Source organism: Vipera ursinii, assembly GCF_947247035.1.
Source record: "Vipera ursinii genome assembly, chromosome: 3".
Lineage (NCBI taxonomy): Eukaryota > Metazoa > Chordata > Lepidosauria > Squamata > Viperidae > Vipera > Vipera ursinii.
The window spans coordinates 69,413,514-69,427,571 of record NC_139516.1 but is presented as its reverse complement, the minus strand read 5'-3'; the positions used below and the strand labels follow the sequence as shown (position 1 = coordinate 69,427,571).

Sequence of the window (14,058 nt, the reverse complement as noted above, 5' to 3'; positions counted from 1 at the left end):
GTGTTTAAGGCTATCTATTTGGTCTGCAAAATAACCAGTATCTGTGGAGTGTTGAATTGCAGGGGAAGACAAGAGGTCTGTCAGGAGTATATCTTCTTCTAAGCAGCACCATTTACTTGTTGGCCCTTGGAATGAAGTGAAATACTGAATAGAGGAACATAAGGCTTCACTTAGTCATAATTCAAGGCTAAATCAAAGACTATTCTCAGTCCAGCTATTTTTCCGTTCACCCTGGTACATAATTTCTATCCATTGAAATAATTTATGCCTAATATTTTTGGCAAACTGCTTCTTGCAATATGACTTGATAGTTTTTGCACCCTTTTGGACTCTTATCTGATTTATGTATTGTTCACCACCTTCAACAATATTATAACAGGTAGGTAGAAAAGACAATGTAAATGTACTATATCCTATTAAAATGATGGTCCCCAAATGTTGCTTGAATGTATTACTCATAATCACCAACTGATAAGACTAGTGGTTAGAAATAGTAGCAGGTATGCTCTAGCAATGCCTGACTTAGAATGGGTACCCGAAGCATGGCTAATGGCTTTCTAAAATCTATTTGCCATCCCCCTTTTTATGTAAACAAGAGCTATTTCTTGACACGGTAATCTTGATATACCCAGTAACTTATTTGGGACACAGAATACTACCCTGCTGAATAAAATACAAGCATAATAAATCTAAAGTGTCTCCCAGCATGAACGGGACCATTGTCAGTCTAGAAGAGACCAAATGCCATTTCCATAAACTACCTGAACCATCTATCAACAAGAATTCAGCTTTAGCTCAGTTGTGTTTCCATTTATTAAACCCATGCAGCCCACAAATGTTTCCCATCCTCCATGAAAGAGTTAAGAAGGAAAAAATATAACTCAGTGTAAGGATAATGGAATCAACTGCCAACGGAACTCCGGACTGCCCCCGACCTTCGTTCATTTCGCCGGGACCTAAAAACCTGGCTCTTTGAGCAATTTGGTCTGGACTGAGGGGTTTTAATGTTTTTAAATTGTGATTTTAATTTTTGGGGGCTAGACTTAATTTTATTTTATTTTAATTTTATATTGTATTGTTTTTAAATTGCCTTGTAAACCGCCCTGAGTCCTTTGGGAGTAGGGCGGTATATAAACCGAATTAATAAATAAATAATAAATAAATAATAGTGATGGATATCACTGAGGATTTATACCTGATTTAGCCATAACTGTTAAATGGCTTTTACTGCTACATTTTTTGAAGAAGAAAAACAAACCAATTTTCTAAATAGTTGTTATAACTTTTTTTAAGAATCACAGCTATTTAAGACTTACACAGGGTTGTTTCTTTTTATAGAAAGGAAGATGTTAATTGTACATCCATTTGAGACAGCAATTTACTTGTAGGCACTTTGAAACAAGCACTTTAAACCTCTGGGCCCCCACAATCTTCAAGGTGTTAGGGAACGGACTTGATTTATTTCCATCTTATTATTCTTTGGGATGCTGTGTGGCTCAGTTTCCCAGTTGGAAAGAACTTGTACCTCTCTTTCTTTTCTGGTTTTTGAGCTTAAGATCTGCAGGGGTCAAAAGCCAGCAAAGAACCCAGCTATGACCCTTTCTCTTTTTAGTGAAATGGGGGGGGGAGGGTACCAAGATTTTTGCTATATCTGTAACAGCTTGGAGCGGAGCAATTATATTCATTCCTTAATTTCAAGATTTCAAGTTGTCCAGAATCAGCCATCACTCGTCACCTTCGGACTACTTCAAGAATTTGAAAGTGAGGATAGTGAATATGTCCTTAGAATCATGAGTTAGAAACTGTATGACATAACTTTCAATATCTGCCTATAGCCTAAGCTTTAGAAATATACACATTCAAAATAAGGGAAGGGACATTACTAATCATAACAAGAATAATATTGGGGGAAAAAGATCTGCCCCTACTTTTTGATCCAGGGTTTTGATTTTTTATAAATGCATTTATTAGTGCATATTTTAAAAAAGGCTTTGATACCTCTGGTTTTTAAATATTTCTTACAGCAACTTCTCACAATAAAACGTGTTTGACTACAACTGAGGTTTTATTTTTATTTTATTTTTTGTAGGTAAAAATAGCAGAGATGAAGTATTTTTCAGGAGAGTAATGGAATTTATTTCAATACTAAACCCTTCAATTTTATTTAAATCATGGAAAATTAATCCAAAAGATGAAAATGATTAAAAGTTATTTTTGTATGTTTAAGTTCACCATTCTAAACAGACTTGAGACTAAATTCCAATTGACAGAATTAAACCTGTTTCTCAGAAACATCCTAATAGCTCCTAACTGAACAAGGAAAGATAATTATTTTAAATCCAATGAGAACATCATCAGAATAGCTGTTATTTAGACACTTGATTGGAATTCTAAGTTAATGAGGAATTAATATTTATGGCTTATGTTTTCTATAGACTGCAAATATTTCTATTTGTATAAATCATACATGAGTATATTTTGTGGTGACTAAAACAAAGAAGTCAATATCATTAAATATTAAAATACTTTGTTTTGAAGACTTTAAGCATGATATAATGTAATATCAATTCAAATTATAATTTGTGTTTTTTAAGTATTAACAAAATATATGAGTACATGATTAAGAGGTGTTCATAGTTCTAACTACAGCCATTTGACTGATTATGTTTATGACTTTTATATTATTATTATTATTATTATTATTATTATTATTATTATTATTATTATTATTATTATACCTGACTTTAATTCATTTCCCTTGTAGTTATTACCTGAATTACCCTAAGATTCGTTATAGGATTAGCATGTAAGCTTATACGCTTGGCAAAAAGTTTTTACGTAATTTACACACTTGGCAAAAAATAAAAATAAAAGTTCCTATCAAACAGCTTAGTAAGGCAAATGAAAAAATATTTTTCCTATTAAGGATTATCCTGGAAAGCAGTACAGCATGGAAAAGAGTACTAACATTCCATTTTTTGAATTCTCTGACTTGCCTTAAAATTTCTTAATGTTTCCATAATTGTTTCATGTTATGGTTTCTAGTCTTTTCCTGGACATTTCTTACAATCACTGACATTAGCATAAGACATGGCATAGGTTCTATAAGAACTAAAGTTAATAAAAGACTTAGGAATAATTGTTGCCATATGCTTTCTTGATTCCTGAATTATTTTTGAGTGGGAACACATTTTCCAAAGCTCAGCTGCAAAATACTGTATAAATATGATATTTTGAACTTGCACACAGCTTAAATTTTGATTTATTAATTCTTCAATATGTGCAAATCTTCATTACATAAAATGTATCCACAACCTTGTGTAGACTTAGGTTTTATCTTTCCCATTCTCAGTTGACGTAAATCTGTGAAATCAGGAAAGCTTGCTGGAATGATTCAAGGCAGGACCATGATGTTTTAAACAATATTGTATTACAGAAACAAATGAAATTGGATGAGGAAATGAAAATGAAAATTATAGAAATCATCCCCCAAATCAGAACTGTACTATTCCAAATGTAATAAAGCACACTTATTTAAAATTGCAATTGTCGTTCAAGCTGAGTTTATCTACATAAACTTTTCTTTTTCTGTGAAGCAGGTCGAATATCAGTTTTATGAACCTAAAATATGGATTATAGAGAAATATTTAGAGTGCTTCAGGTTAATTAGTGAAGATTGAGAAAAGCTATAATAACAAGGTAGGAAGAATATTTCTAAACCTAACAAAAAGCAACCAATAAGAAAACACTGGAAAATTATCTAATTTTCTCTTAAACATACCTGATTGTTCCATCAAAGGGAAAAGTTGTCTGCCACATATTTATAGCTGCCATATATCCTCAGCTGTGAACCTTTAATAGCCTTTTTAAAGAAAAATCTGATCTGTCAGTTTCGGACAGCTGCATATCCTTTACTGTGCAAGACAGAAGATGGGAAGCTCTCGACTGCAACTGGTCAGGATAATGAATGAATCTGTCAGTAATTCACCCGGAAAAAGTCCCCTCCCTCCTCCTGGAACCTCAGAAGGGTTCCTTGACTACTCTTGGGGAGTCCCACTGACATCATCATAACTTGCTCAGCTGCCATAGATGGCATTTGGACTGGATGGAATGGCAGAGCACATGATGAGTGTAGCACGTGTGGAATGTCTAACATGAAAGTTCACAGGTGTGGCTGAGGGGGAACAGTTTACATTGGTTGCTATGGCTACATGATTGGCTGACATGTCTTCAGAGCCCACAGGAGACACGGCAGCTATTTTTTAATAGGCTCATGAAATCAATCCCAGAAGGTTTGAAGTCAACGGCTAAAAAGGTTTAGCCGATTAAAATTGCACGATGCATACAAGATAAATGTACCCCAAGATGTAAAATTTGTGGTATTTCCCAGTTGAAGTTGAACATAAGAAGTAATTCTTGAGCCACTCATTTAGAATTGTTTGTGAATCTAGGAATTGAACAGCAACATCTGAGCCTACCAGTGATTCTCAGCAGTGCAATTTTGAAATGCAGAGAAATTGTGCAGAAATACTAAGAAAGAATCCCCCCTCCTTAGTCTCTCAAATTGCTGAAAGAAAACCTGATGTTCCTCTTTTAAAATGTGTCTGCCTCTAGGTCTTCGGCATAAGCTTACTGTCAGGAGGGCAGACAATCTATTTAATGACTGCATTGACGTCAATAGCATAACTGAAATACTTACTAAGATGCATGACTCCAACTTTCAGGGGGAAGCTTGTTTCTAAGCAATAGGAAAATGAGAAGTGGATTTGCTGTGGGAATGAACTACATCTGCAATGCAGGAAATAACATTTAGGTTGTAAGCAGTATCTTTGAAACATTAGTCAATTCACTCTTAGCCATGTGGCAGGACAGAATCTGAAGATGCACTGGCATAAACCAAATAACTCTTTCATCTCTGCAGATTTTAGAACTATTAATTTATTTTTCTCAATACTTTGTTGCATTATAAAGATTACTTTTACTGACTTCTGGCAGAGAACGACAGCTTACATATCTGCTGGTTCCAGCTGTCTGCATCATCCAGTTTCATTACAAATAATAACACAAACATTGCATTTATATTAAGAAAAAAATAGGGCTAGATAACAAACTATGGTGCTTGTTATTATTTGTTGGTGACAGAATAGTCCCTTCTGCCTCAATTACACTTCTCTTTTCAGAGTCCACATTAATACATGAAGAGCTCACAGTTAGAAAAAGAGGTAATGTATACACAGCTCTCCTCTGTCTCTTTGATTTGATTGCTCACATTGACCTGAAAGGTCTCCATGTGATCTGAGACCTGACTAGTACTGAAAGATGTGCTTGCATCTAAACAACTGCCTGAAAGGGATTTGATGTATATCTCATAACATCATTGTGCAAGAAAACCAATACAAATTTAGGAAGTCTTTGTGAGAATTAGTTCTAGCAAGATCAGAAGTAAACCCGAGCATGAGACCAGAAAAAGATGCAAAAAGGTTTGAATCTGATTTCATTAGCAGTGACAGGAATTCTATACTAACGGCCCAATTAGTTTTTAACCATACGGTAAACCTACAGAGCAAAAATCTGTGCCCTGGAATTCCTATCTGCGTTGGCTTCCTTTTCTAGTGATTGCTGAAAGAGGTTTGGCAGTCCTTTATTGATATTGGTATTGACAGGACCAAGAACATTTCCATACTTCCAATGTTTTCATTCCCCAATACCAGTGGTGGGATTCAAATATGTGAACAACCGGTTCTCTGTGTGGATGCTGCTTCTGGAAGTCCATTCTGGGCCTGGGCAATAAAAAATTAGCTACTGGTTCTGCCGAAGTGATGAGAACTGGCTGAATCCCACCCCTGCCCAATAAACTGGAAAGCACTTTGACAGCAACCCTGAAGTCTCTTGCTTTCCATAACACCAAAAAGAAATAAAATCCATTGCTAGCAATCACCAACTCACATTTTTCAGTACATGCCCTTGGGTGTATTTCACTGATACGCTGAAAAAACAAACTGAGAAGCTTGTTGGGGAAAAAAAATGAAATGATTGGAATTCTTCAAAGCTATCTCAGCAATCAAAGCACCATTCCTATGTTGCATTTCAAATCATTGGTTCATGGTTAATTGTGAAAGTGAAATCATAGCATGCTGGCAATTTTGTAATCAGATTCTCCCCACCTCCCTACCAGTAATCAGACTTTCATATTGCTAAGGTACTGAAATGGTGGAGGGGTGAGTGAAATTCTAAATAATTCAGGAGTAGGATGGTGAAACTTGCTAAGAGACAATACTGACTGTTCCAATCCAGGAGGCAGATGAATCCCCACCAATGAGACAATAGTTAATGCATAAAGTCAGCAATACAAAGAAAAGCAGCTCTCAAAACCATCTGATGTCATGAGAGAAAACAGCATCTGACCATATTCCCAAACAGGATAAACTACTTATGTGGAAGTACTACAACTTATCTACATCTCAGCCCTGCCTGAGCTTCTCGACATCCTCTCGGGTTTGGTGATTGAGTTCCCCAAATTTATGATTTTGGGTGACTTCAATCTACCATCCCTGGGGGGATCATCTGAGTTAGCTCGGGAGTTCATGGCTTCCATGACGGCCATGGACCTGATGCAAGTAATTCAGGGCCCGACTCATGGGGGAGGTCACACACTCGATTTGGTTTTCCTATCTGGATGGTGGTTAGATGATCTGGGTGGGGGTTCCCCAATTGTTATGCCCCTGTCATGGACCGATCATCATCTCCTACGGCTGGTCTTCCGTTTTGCCACTCCGTCGTGGGGTCGTTGAATCAACGAGATGGTTCTGCCCTAGGCGCTTAATGCACCCTGAGCGGTTCCAGGTGGCGCTTGGGTCCCCACCTGCCGCCCTCGCTCACAGCTCGGCTGAGGCCCTAGTGGAAGCCTGGGAAAAGGCAGCCACGGAGGCACTCAACCAAGTTGTACCCATGCGGCCCCTGACCCGGTGCAGATCCCAGTGGGCTCCATGATTCTTTGCAGAGCTCCGGGAGATGAAGCGTTGGAGACGGGGCCTAGAGAGCTGTTGGAGATCCAGCCAGTCTGAATCCGACCGATTGCGACTAAGATCCTCTACGAGGTCTTATCTCGCGGCGATGAGGACGGCAAGGTCTAATTACTTTGCTACCCTCATCGCGTCCACAGATAATCACCCGGCCACCCTGTTTAGGGTGACCCGCTCCCTCCTTAATCAGGAGGTGAGGGAGGAGCCCTTGCAGGGTCATGCCGAGGAGTTTAGCCAACATCTGTTGGACAAAATCGCTCAGATCCAGACCGGTTTGGACTCCGACTGGGCAGAGTCTGATGGTGAGGACATGGGCGGTCTTGGTGATGTCATCTGGGAGGAGTTCGATCCTGTGACTCTGGAAGATGTGGACAGGATTATGGGGAAGCTGAGCTCCACCACGTGAGGCCTCTCGTTTGTGGAGTCCCTCAGGGGTCGGTCCTCTCGCCTCTCCTGTTCAACATCTATATGAAGCCACTGGGTGAGATCATTCATGGTTTTGGGGTTGGGTATCATCAATATGCTGATGATACCCAGCTTTTCATCTCTTCCCCAGACCACCCCAGTGATGCCCTCGATGTGATGTCCCGTTGCCTGGAGGCGGTTCGGGTCTGGATGGGGAGGAACAGGCTTCGGCTCAATCCCGACAAGACTGAGTGGTTGTGCGTGCCGGAATCTCGGGAAATTCAGATTATTCCACCTCTAATTATGAGGGGTGAGTTATTACCCCCTGTAGATAGGGCTCGCAACTTGGGTGTCCTCCTAGATTCGCAGCTCTCCTTGGAAGTTCATATAGGAGCTGTGACTAGGGGGACCTTTGCCCAGGTTCGCCTGGTACACCAGCTGCGGCCCTATCTGGACCGGGATGCCTTGCGTACAGTCACTCATGCGCTCGTGACCTCTCGTTTAGACTACTGCAATGCTCTCTACATGGGGCTGCCCTTGAGGACTACTTGGAGGCTTCAGCTGGTGCAGAATGCAGCCACGCGAGTGGTGGTGGGGGTTTCCCGATACTCCCATGTAACACTTCTACTCCGCGAGCTGCATTGGCTTCCGGTTGCCCTCCGGGTGAGATTCAAGGTGCTGGTGATGACCTATAAAGCCCTAAATGGCATGGGTCCGGATTACTTACAGGAGCACCTGCTGCCGGCATCAACTTCCCTTCGTCCAGTGCGCTCCCACAGAGAGGGCCTCCTCAGGGTGCCGTCGGTTAGAGAGTGTCGACTGGCGACCCCCAGGGGGAGGGCGTTCTCTGTGGGCGCGCCAGACCTTTGGAACCGTTTACCGGTTGAGCTCCGGATGGCTCCTCACCTTTGCTCCTTCCGCCGTGACCTAAAATTTATTTGAACAAGCCGGCCTGGTCTGATGGGTTTGGGGCATTTTAATATTAATTTTATTGATTTTTACTGTAATTGGGCTACAACATTTAATTCTTTCTTAACTTTTGTACATTGTATTTTTATTGTATTTATTGCCCTGTACACTGCCCTGAGTCCTCCGGGAGAAGGGCGGTATAGAAATTAAATTATTATTATTATTATTATTATTATTATTATTATTATTATTATTATTATTATTATTATTATTATTATTATTATTATTATTATTATTATTATTACTTACTTACTTACTCCCTAAGCCAGGTCAGAAAATTTTCAGGGGTTTTATCAGATTATGGGCAATGGTACCAGTGTCCCATGGTTAATTTATTTAATCTGTCTATTGTAAATTATCCAGAAGATTCTATTGCCAAAGCTAAACATCTTATGGCAATTTTGAGAATGCTTTACAGAAGTCTGTATGAATAGTTTGAATGGTTGTGGTACCTAATTGACAATTAAACTATTCACTTTTTAGATATTTTGTACACAAAAACACAATGATCTAAAACGTGAACCTGTACATATTTTTCATGTAAGGACATTCAAAGAGCTTAGATCAGACATGTCAAACTTGCAACGTCACGTGACATCGTGCAACGTATCGGAGTCTTTTCGCTGTTGCCGGCAATAGGGTGGGCGCAGCTTCCGGATGACGCATCTGGCCCATAGGCCAGCAGTTTGACACCCCTGGCTTAGATAATGGTAAAGGGATACAAATCATATGGGAATATACACAGAACAGAAAATGTCTAGCTTCAAGATGGAAATAAGATAGTTGCATTCCAAAGTTTCTAAATTATTTCCAGCCAGTACATACAAACCAAACCTGGAGGCTTATTCCATCTGCCTTTGATCTACTAATTAAAATGTCCTTCCCCTCAGCTGACACTGCTGCATATGTCCCACCATGGCACTTCTTACCGGCCGGCCTGCCTACTCCCAAATTTTCCTAACAACCAATTTTTCAAAGTCTTTAAGAACTGCATCTGCTCCTATTTTATCTAAAATCAAAAAGATCCTTCCAATGCTGGTTTTCTATAAATAATAGGGAAAATAACACTCTATCCAGTAGCTTGTAATCCAGAGTTGTGATTCAGTTTTTAGCTAATACCGGATTCTCTCTTTTTTTCAAAAAATAGTTTTTGTTTTATCTCCAATAAGGTAAAGATGCCTTCAAATTATGCAGTTTTCATAATGGTATTCACACAAGTGATTTTTCACTTTCCAATGCTCCTAGAAGATGCCATTTGAGTGTAAAACATAATTCAATATCAAAAAATGTTTTTGTTTTCATAAATGTGTAATATTTTGTTTGTTTTTAAAGCTACTTCCAAAAGAACCTACTATGGAAGAGTGTAATACTTCACCGTTTTGAATTTCAAAATGTAATCGTTCAACAACTTGTATTAATAAATACATCTGGATGTGCAACACACACACACACACACACACACACACACACACACACAGAGAGAGAGAGAGAGAGAGAGAGAGAGAGAAAGATCTTATATTCCATCCTAACTCCCCCAACCCTAATCTCTTAACAAATTTACTGAGAGATAGTGGCTGGATGTCATTCAGAGAGGTCATTCACAAAGATTTACCTTAAGGGTTTCAGCGTGGCCTTCTTAATCTCAGCTTTACATCCTTAACAGCACACAGTACTCCACTTGAAATAACTGTTTATTATGCAATTGCAGAATTCATGTTCCCACAGTCTATTTATTTGTCCAATACTTGCCTTTATGATCTCACAATAACCTTTTTAATTAATGAACACATTTCTGTGTGTTCCTATGGTCTGTAATTGAAACAAAATAAAGGGTAACAACTTCAGTGGGTTTTTTTTTAAAAAAAACAACAACACAGGATGTATTACTAGAAGTGTGCGTGTGAGCGCCTGGGTCTGTATATGTAATATTTTTGTTCTCTTGTAGGTTTAAGGATGAAGCCAGTATGTTAAATAAGACTGAACAGATGCTTAAAGAAAATTTAGTTCAGTAACTGGTATAGCAGTGGAAAAAGCTGTAAGTTAGCTTCAAACTTGGTTTCAATATATAGACACAAGAAAGCCAAATTTCTCTTAGCCACAATGACAACATGGTGACCATAATATTAATGTAACATTAAAAGTTCAGTCTCATAAAATACAGTAAAAGTGAAGTGTTTTCAACTCTAAAAAATGTAGTCCTTTAATGTCAGAAGTTCACAGTGGGCAAAAGTAATTCTAGATAATCTTTTAAGAAAGTGCTGACTGAATGCTATTTATTTACCATGCTAAACTGATCTTAGAATCAGATATATTCCTTTAACTTAAACTGAAAATGTTGAATGAAGTCTGTTGCATATTTTTCTATTTTAGCTTTAGGAGTTTTGCATGTCTCTTTGCAGAAAATAAATCAGATTTTTAATTTACTGCATCAGTGCTATGAATCAAAGAATAATAGTGCAGTATATGGAGCACGAGCTTTGTTACTAAGAGATAGGAAATCACATTCTTTATATTCTATAAATTATATCAAAATATATTTCACTCTCCATACAGGAGAAATGTGCACATAATAAAGGATTGTATTTCAAATTAGAAAAACAGTATATTATTCCTAAAATAATAAGAGTTAAAAACAATAATTCACATCGAACTAATAACTGGATAAGATATAATGTATGCCAAATACTTAAGCAGCATATGATGCTTACTTTTTTTATATTTCATGTTGGGACCTTATTATAACTACAGAAATATTTAAAAAATCACTTATTACAACTGGTTGCATTGACATTGAATCAATGTGTACTATTCAGTTAGGCATAACATTGCTTCTGTTATTGGCGTATTATTTATGGCAATATGGTGGAAATTTATTGGGTGACTGTGGGCCAGTCACTCTCAGTCCAACCTATACCACTTTTAGACAAAAAGTAGAGGTAAGAGTGATCTGAACGCCACAAGATCCTGGAAGACTAAATATAAACCAAAGACTCATCATCACTGCTATTCAATAATTTGACTAATTGCAACTTGATATACACTTACTCAGAAGTTTTCTTCAAAATAATTTAGACTAAGATCTATTTTCCAGTTGAATTTAATGGAACAAGGGTGGCAAAAGAAATATGGCAGCCTAAAAGAGAAATTATATTTGCACATTTTCCATCTATCTCAGCTATGCCAAATCTAATGCCAATCCAATTATTCTGTAATGGTCAGAATTCCTGAGTCTCCCTATCCTTATCGGTAAAATCCACACAATAACAAATTGAATAACTAAGAATTTGTGCCTACTCATAACACCAAAAATATTTTGCTTGAGTCAACTGTCCCATTGTGTCTAGAATTCAGGCTTGCAATGGGATTCACCTCAGGCTTGCAATGGGATTCACCTTCATATGTGTGGGACAATTGCATTACAAATGGAACATTTTGGTCAGTCAGATACAAAGCACATTGGTTTGTGCTTAAATTGTAAGCCGCCCTGAGTCTTCGGAGAAGGGCGGGATATAAATGGGATTTAAAAAAAAAATTCTTGAAGGAAAATATCTTATCCACTTTGAATTTTGAAAGCACTTAGTATAAATGAAGAACAGAAAAATAAGCATATGAAGTATTTTCTTACTGCTGATTTAATTTGTGTCTTTTGCTTTCTGGGACAGCTGACTTCAGCTCTGTCCAAGAGACAGCATTAATGACTGATGCAAGCAGTACTGCTATTCCAGTACTGCTATACTGATGCACCCCTGCACAAAAATCCCATTACAACGGCACACGTCTAGCCTAAAACTGTATATTTTATAGGACTACATGTAAAGTGTATAGGCCACCCATCTTAACTGAAGGTAACTCTTATATTAGAATAAGCCCTGCTTTCCTGAGGAATTCTGAATTAGGAATAGAAACCCAAGACAGAGTTCTTCAACGTTTCTGGCTTTGCAGACCAGTGAGGGGAGGGAAGGGATGGTTCGCGCAAGTGGCTGGCAAGTGTACACACGGACATTGAAGTTGTTAACAGTTTTGTGAGAAACAGGGAAAATACGATGTAGATAACCATTTTATATTGGTTTTACAAAAAGGCTTGACAGAAGTCTTAATAAGTCTGGGAGAAAAGATGAAGAGGGCATGAAAAGAAAGCAGATATTAAGGCATTATTTGAAAGGATTAAAGAAAGCTAAGAGAAAGAGGAAAGAAGATAAAATTGGCTTATTTGATCAGAGTTAGAATAAATCAATCTTATCTCTGGTGATATTTAATGCATTTTTTAAAATTAGGGTTGTATGACAATGCTTTAAAATGTTTATTTAAAAATGAGATGGAGGAATTTGTTTCAATAGAAAATGAGATATGTAAAAGTGGGTTTATTAATGTAATTTGTAATAGTATGTTATCATTTCTGATAATCCTTAATGGATTTTTTTCTGATTAAGATGGAGTGAAGATGGTGCAGAGAATGGATGAATATGAGATAAAAGAGGTGATTATTTTCTTTTTAAGAGATGGTAATGTTACACTTGGTTACACTTGGGGAGGAAAGAGGAGATTTCTTCCTTTTTAATGCAATTTTTCTTTTTCTTTTTTATATATTTTTATTCTATGTAAAGTGATTTAGTTCTATGTGATTAATATAGTCTTTAATAAAATTATTACCAAAAAAGGAAATATTTATTCCTGGTATTGTTGCAGTGACATGGAAGGCTTATGCGTGAAGAATTGTTGCATTTCAGTTGACACATACCATTAATAGTTAGGCATATTGTTTTTGTAAAGAGCCTATTGAGCAAAAAAATACATCCCTTTGTTAAATGGAAAGGTTGCTCACAGTTGCTTTTTTTGTGTCCCCTTTACTGTAAAGTCTTCAACAATGAACTCTTTGCATTACAACAGTGAATCATTTCCTCCATCCTCTTCCTGTCTGTTCCTATACCTTTCTTCTTCTAGGCATTTTTTTTTTTGCACACATAAGTTGCCATCCTCATCAATGTTCTTTTTCATCTGTGCTATTCAGTTGTGTTGCAAAATAGAAACTCTAATGACAAAACAGCTTGAATAACCTATGCCTGACCTAGCAAACATCTATTATAAAATGTATAATGATACTTCTCTGCTTGATACTTGTAAATGTACAGGACGGGCCCTGTAATGGAACAAAGCAATATTTTTTCTCTTAACAGAACACATACCTTGAATGTTTACTTTGGAGATGGGTAGCTGATTTGCTGCTGGAGACCTCCTGTAGAGGAATGAATTGAAGTTTATTGTATGGCTGTGCTGGGATTCAGAGACGCCCATAAATACAATGCAGTTTTTTTTTCCTATTAATATAGACTAAAGGTCCACTCTATAGGAGTAATGGGTAGCTGAAGGGTAGAGGTGCCAGCTAAAACCAAGTTTGAATGGAGGATACTCCACATAGTATTGTCCATTCAAATTTGTAAACATTTGTACGTATAACATCAGCTGTCAGTGAGGTGATTCATCCATGCTAGTGTATCTCAACTTTGCCAACTTTAAGAGGTGTGGACTTTAAATCCCAGAAAACCACAGTCAGCAATATTGTCTGGGGAATTCTGGGAACTGAAGTCCACTCCTCTTAAAGTTGAGAAACGCTTCTCCTGCAGTCTAAAACATCTAAGTGCATCTTTTTTATGTGGAGGAACAT

At 37.6% G+C, this 14,058-nt stretch overlaps 1 protein-coding gene across 3 annotated transcripts in view; it reads right to left on the bottom strand.

The window, feature by feature from the left end:
• PDE4B (phosphodiesterase 4B) overlaps positions 1–14,058 on the bottom strand; it is a gene marked incomplete at its 5' end in the record, with an annotated part of 229,830 nt that overhangs the window by 45,248 nt on the left and 170,524 nt on the right. For 2 of the 3 annotated variants that reach the window (XM_083361117.1, XM_083361118.1), the window contains one exon: positions 13,580–13,629. In XM_083361117.1, coding sequence (XP_083217243.1) covers positions 13,580–13,629 — 50 coding nt within the window. Of the gene's footprint in view, positions 1–3,781; positions 3,931–13,579; positions 13,630–14,058 lie in introns of those variants that run through there. The other variant, XM_083361119.1, reaches the window with a different exon arrangement.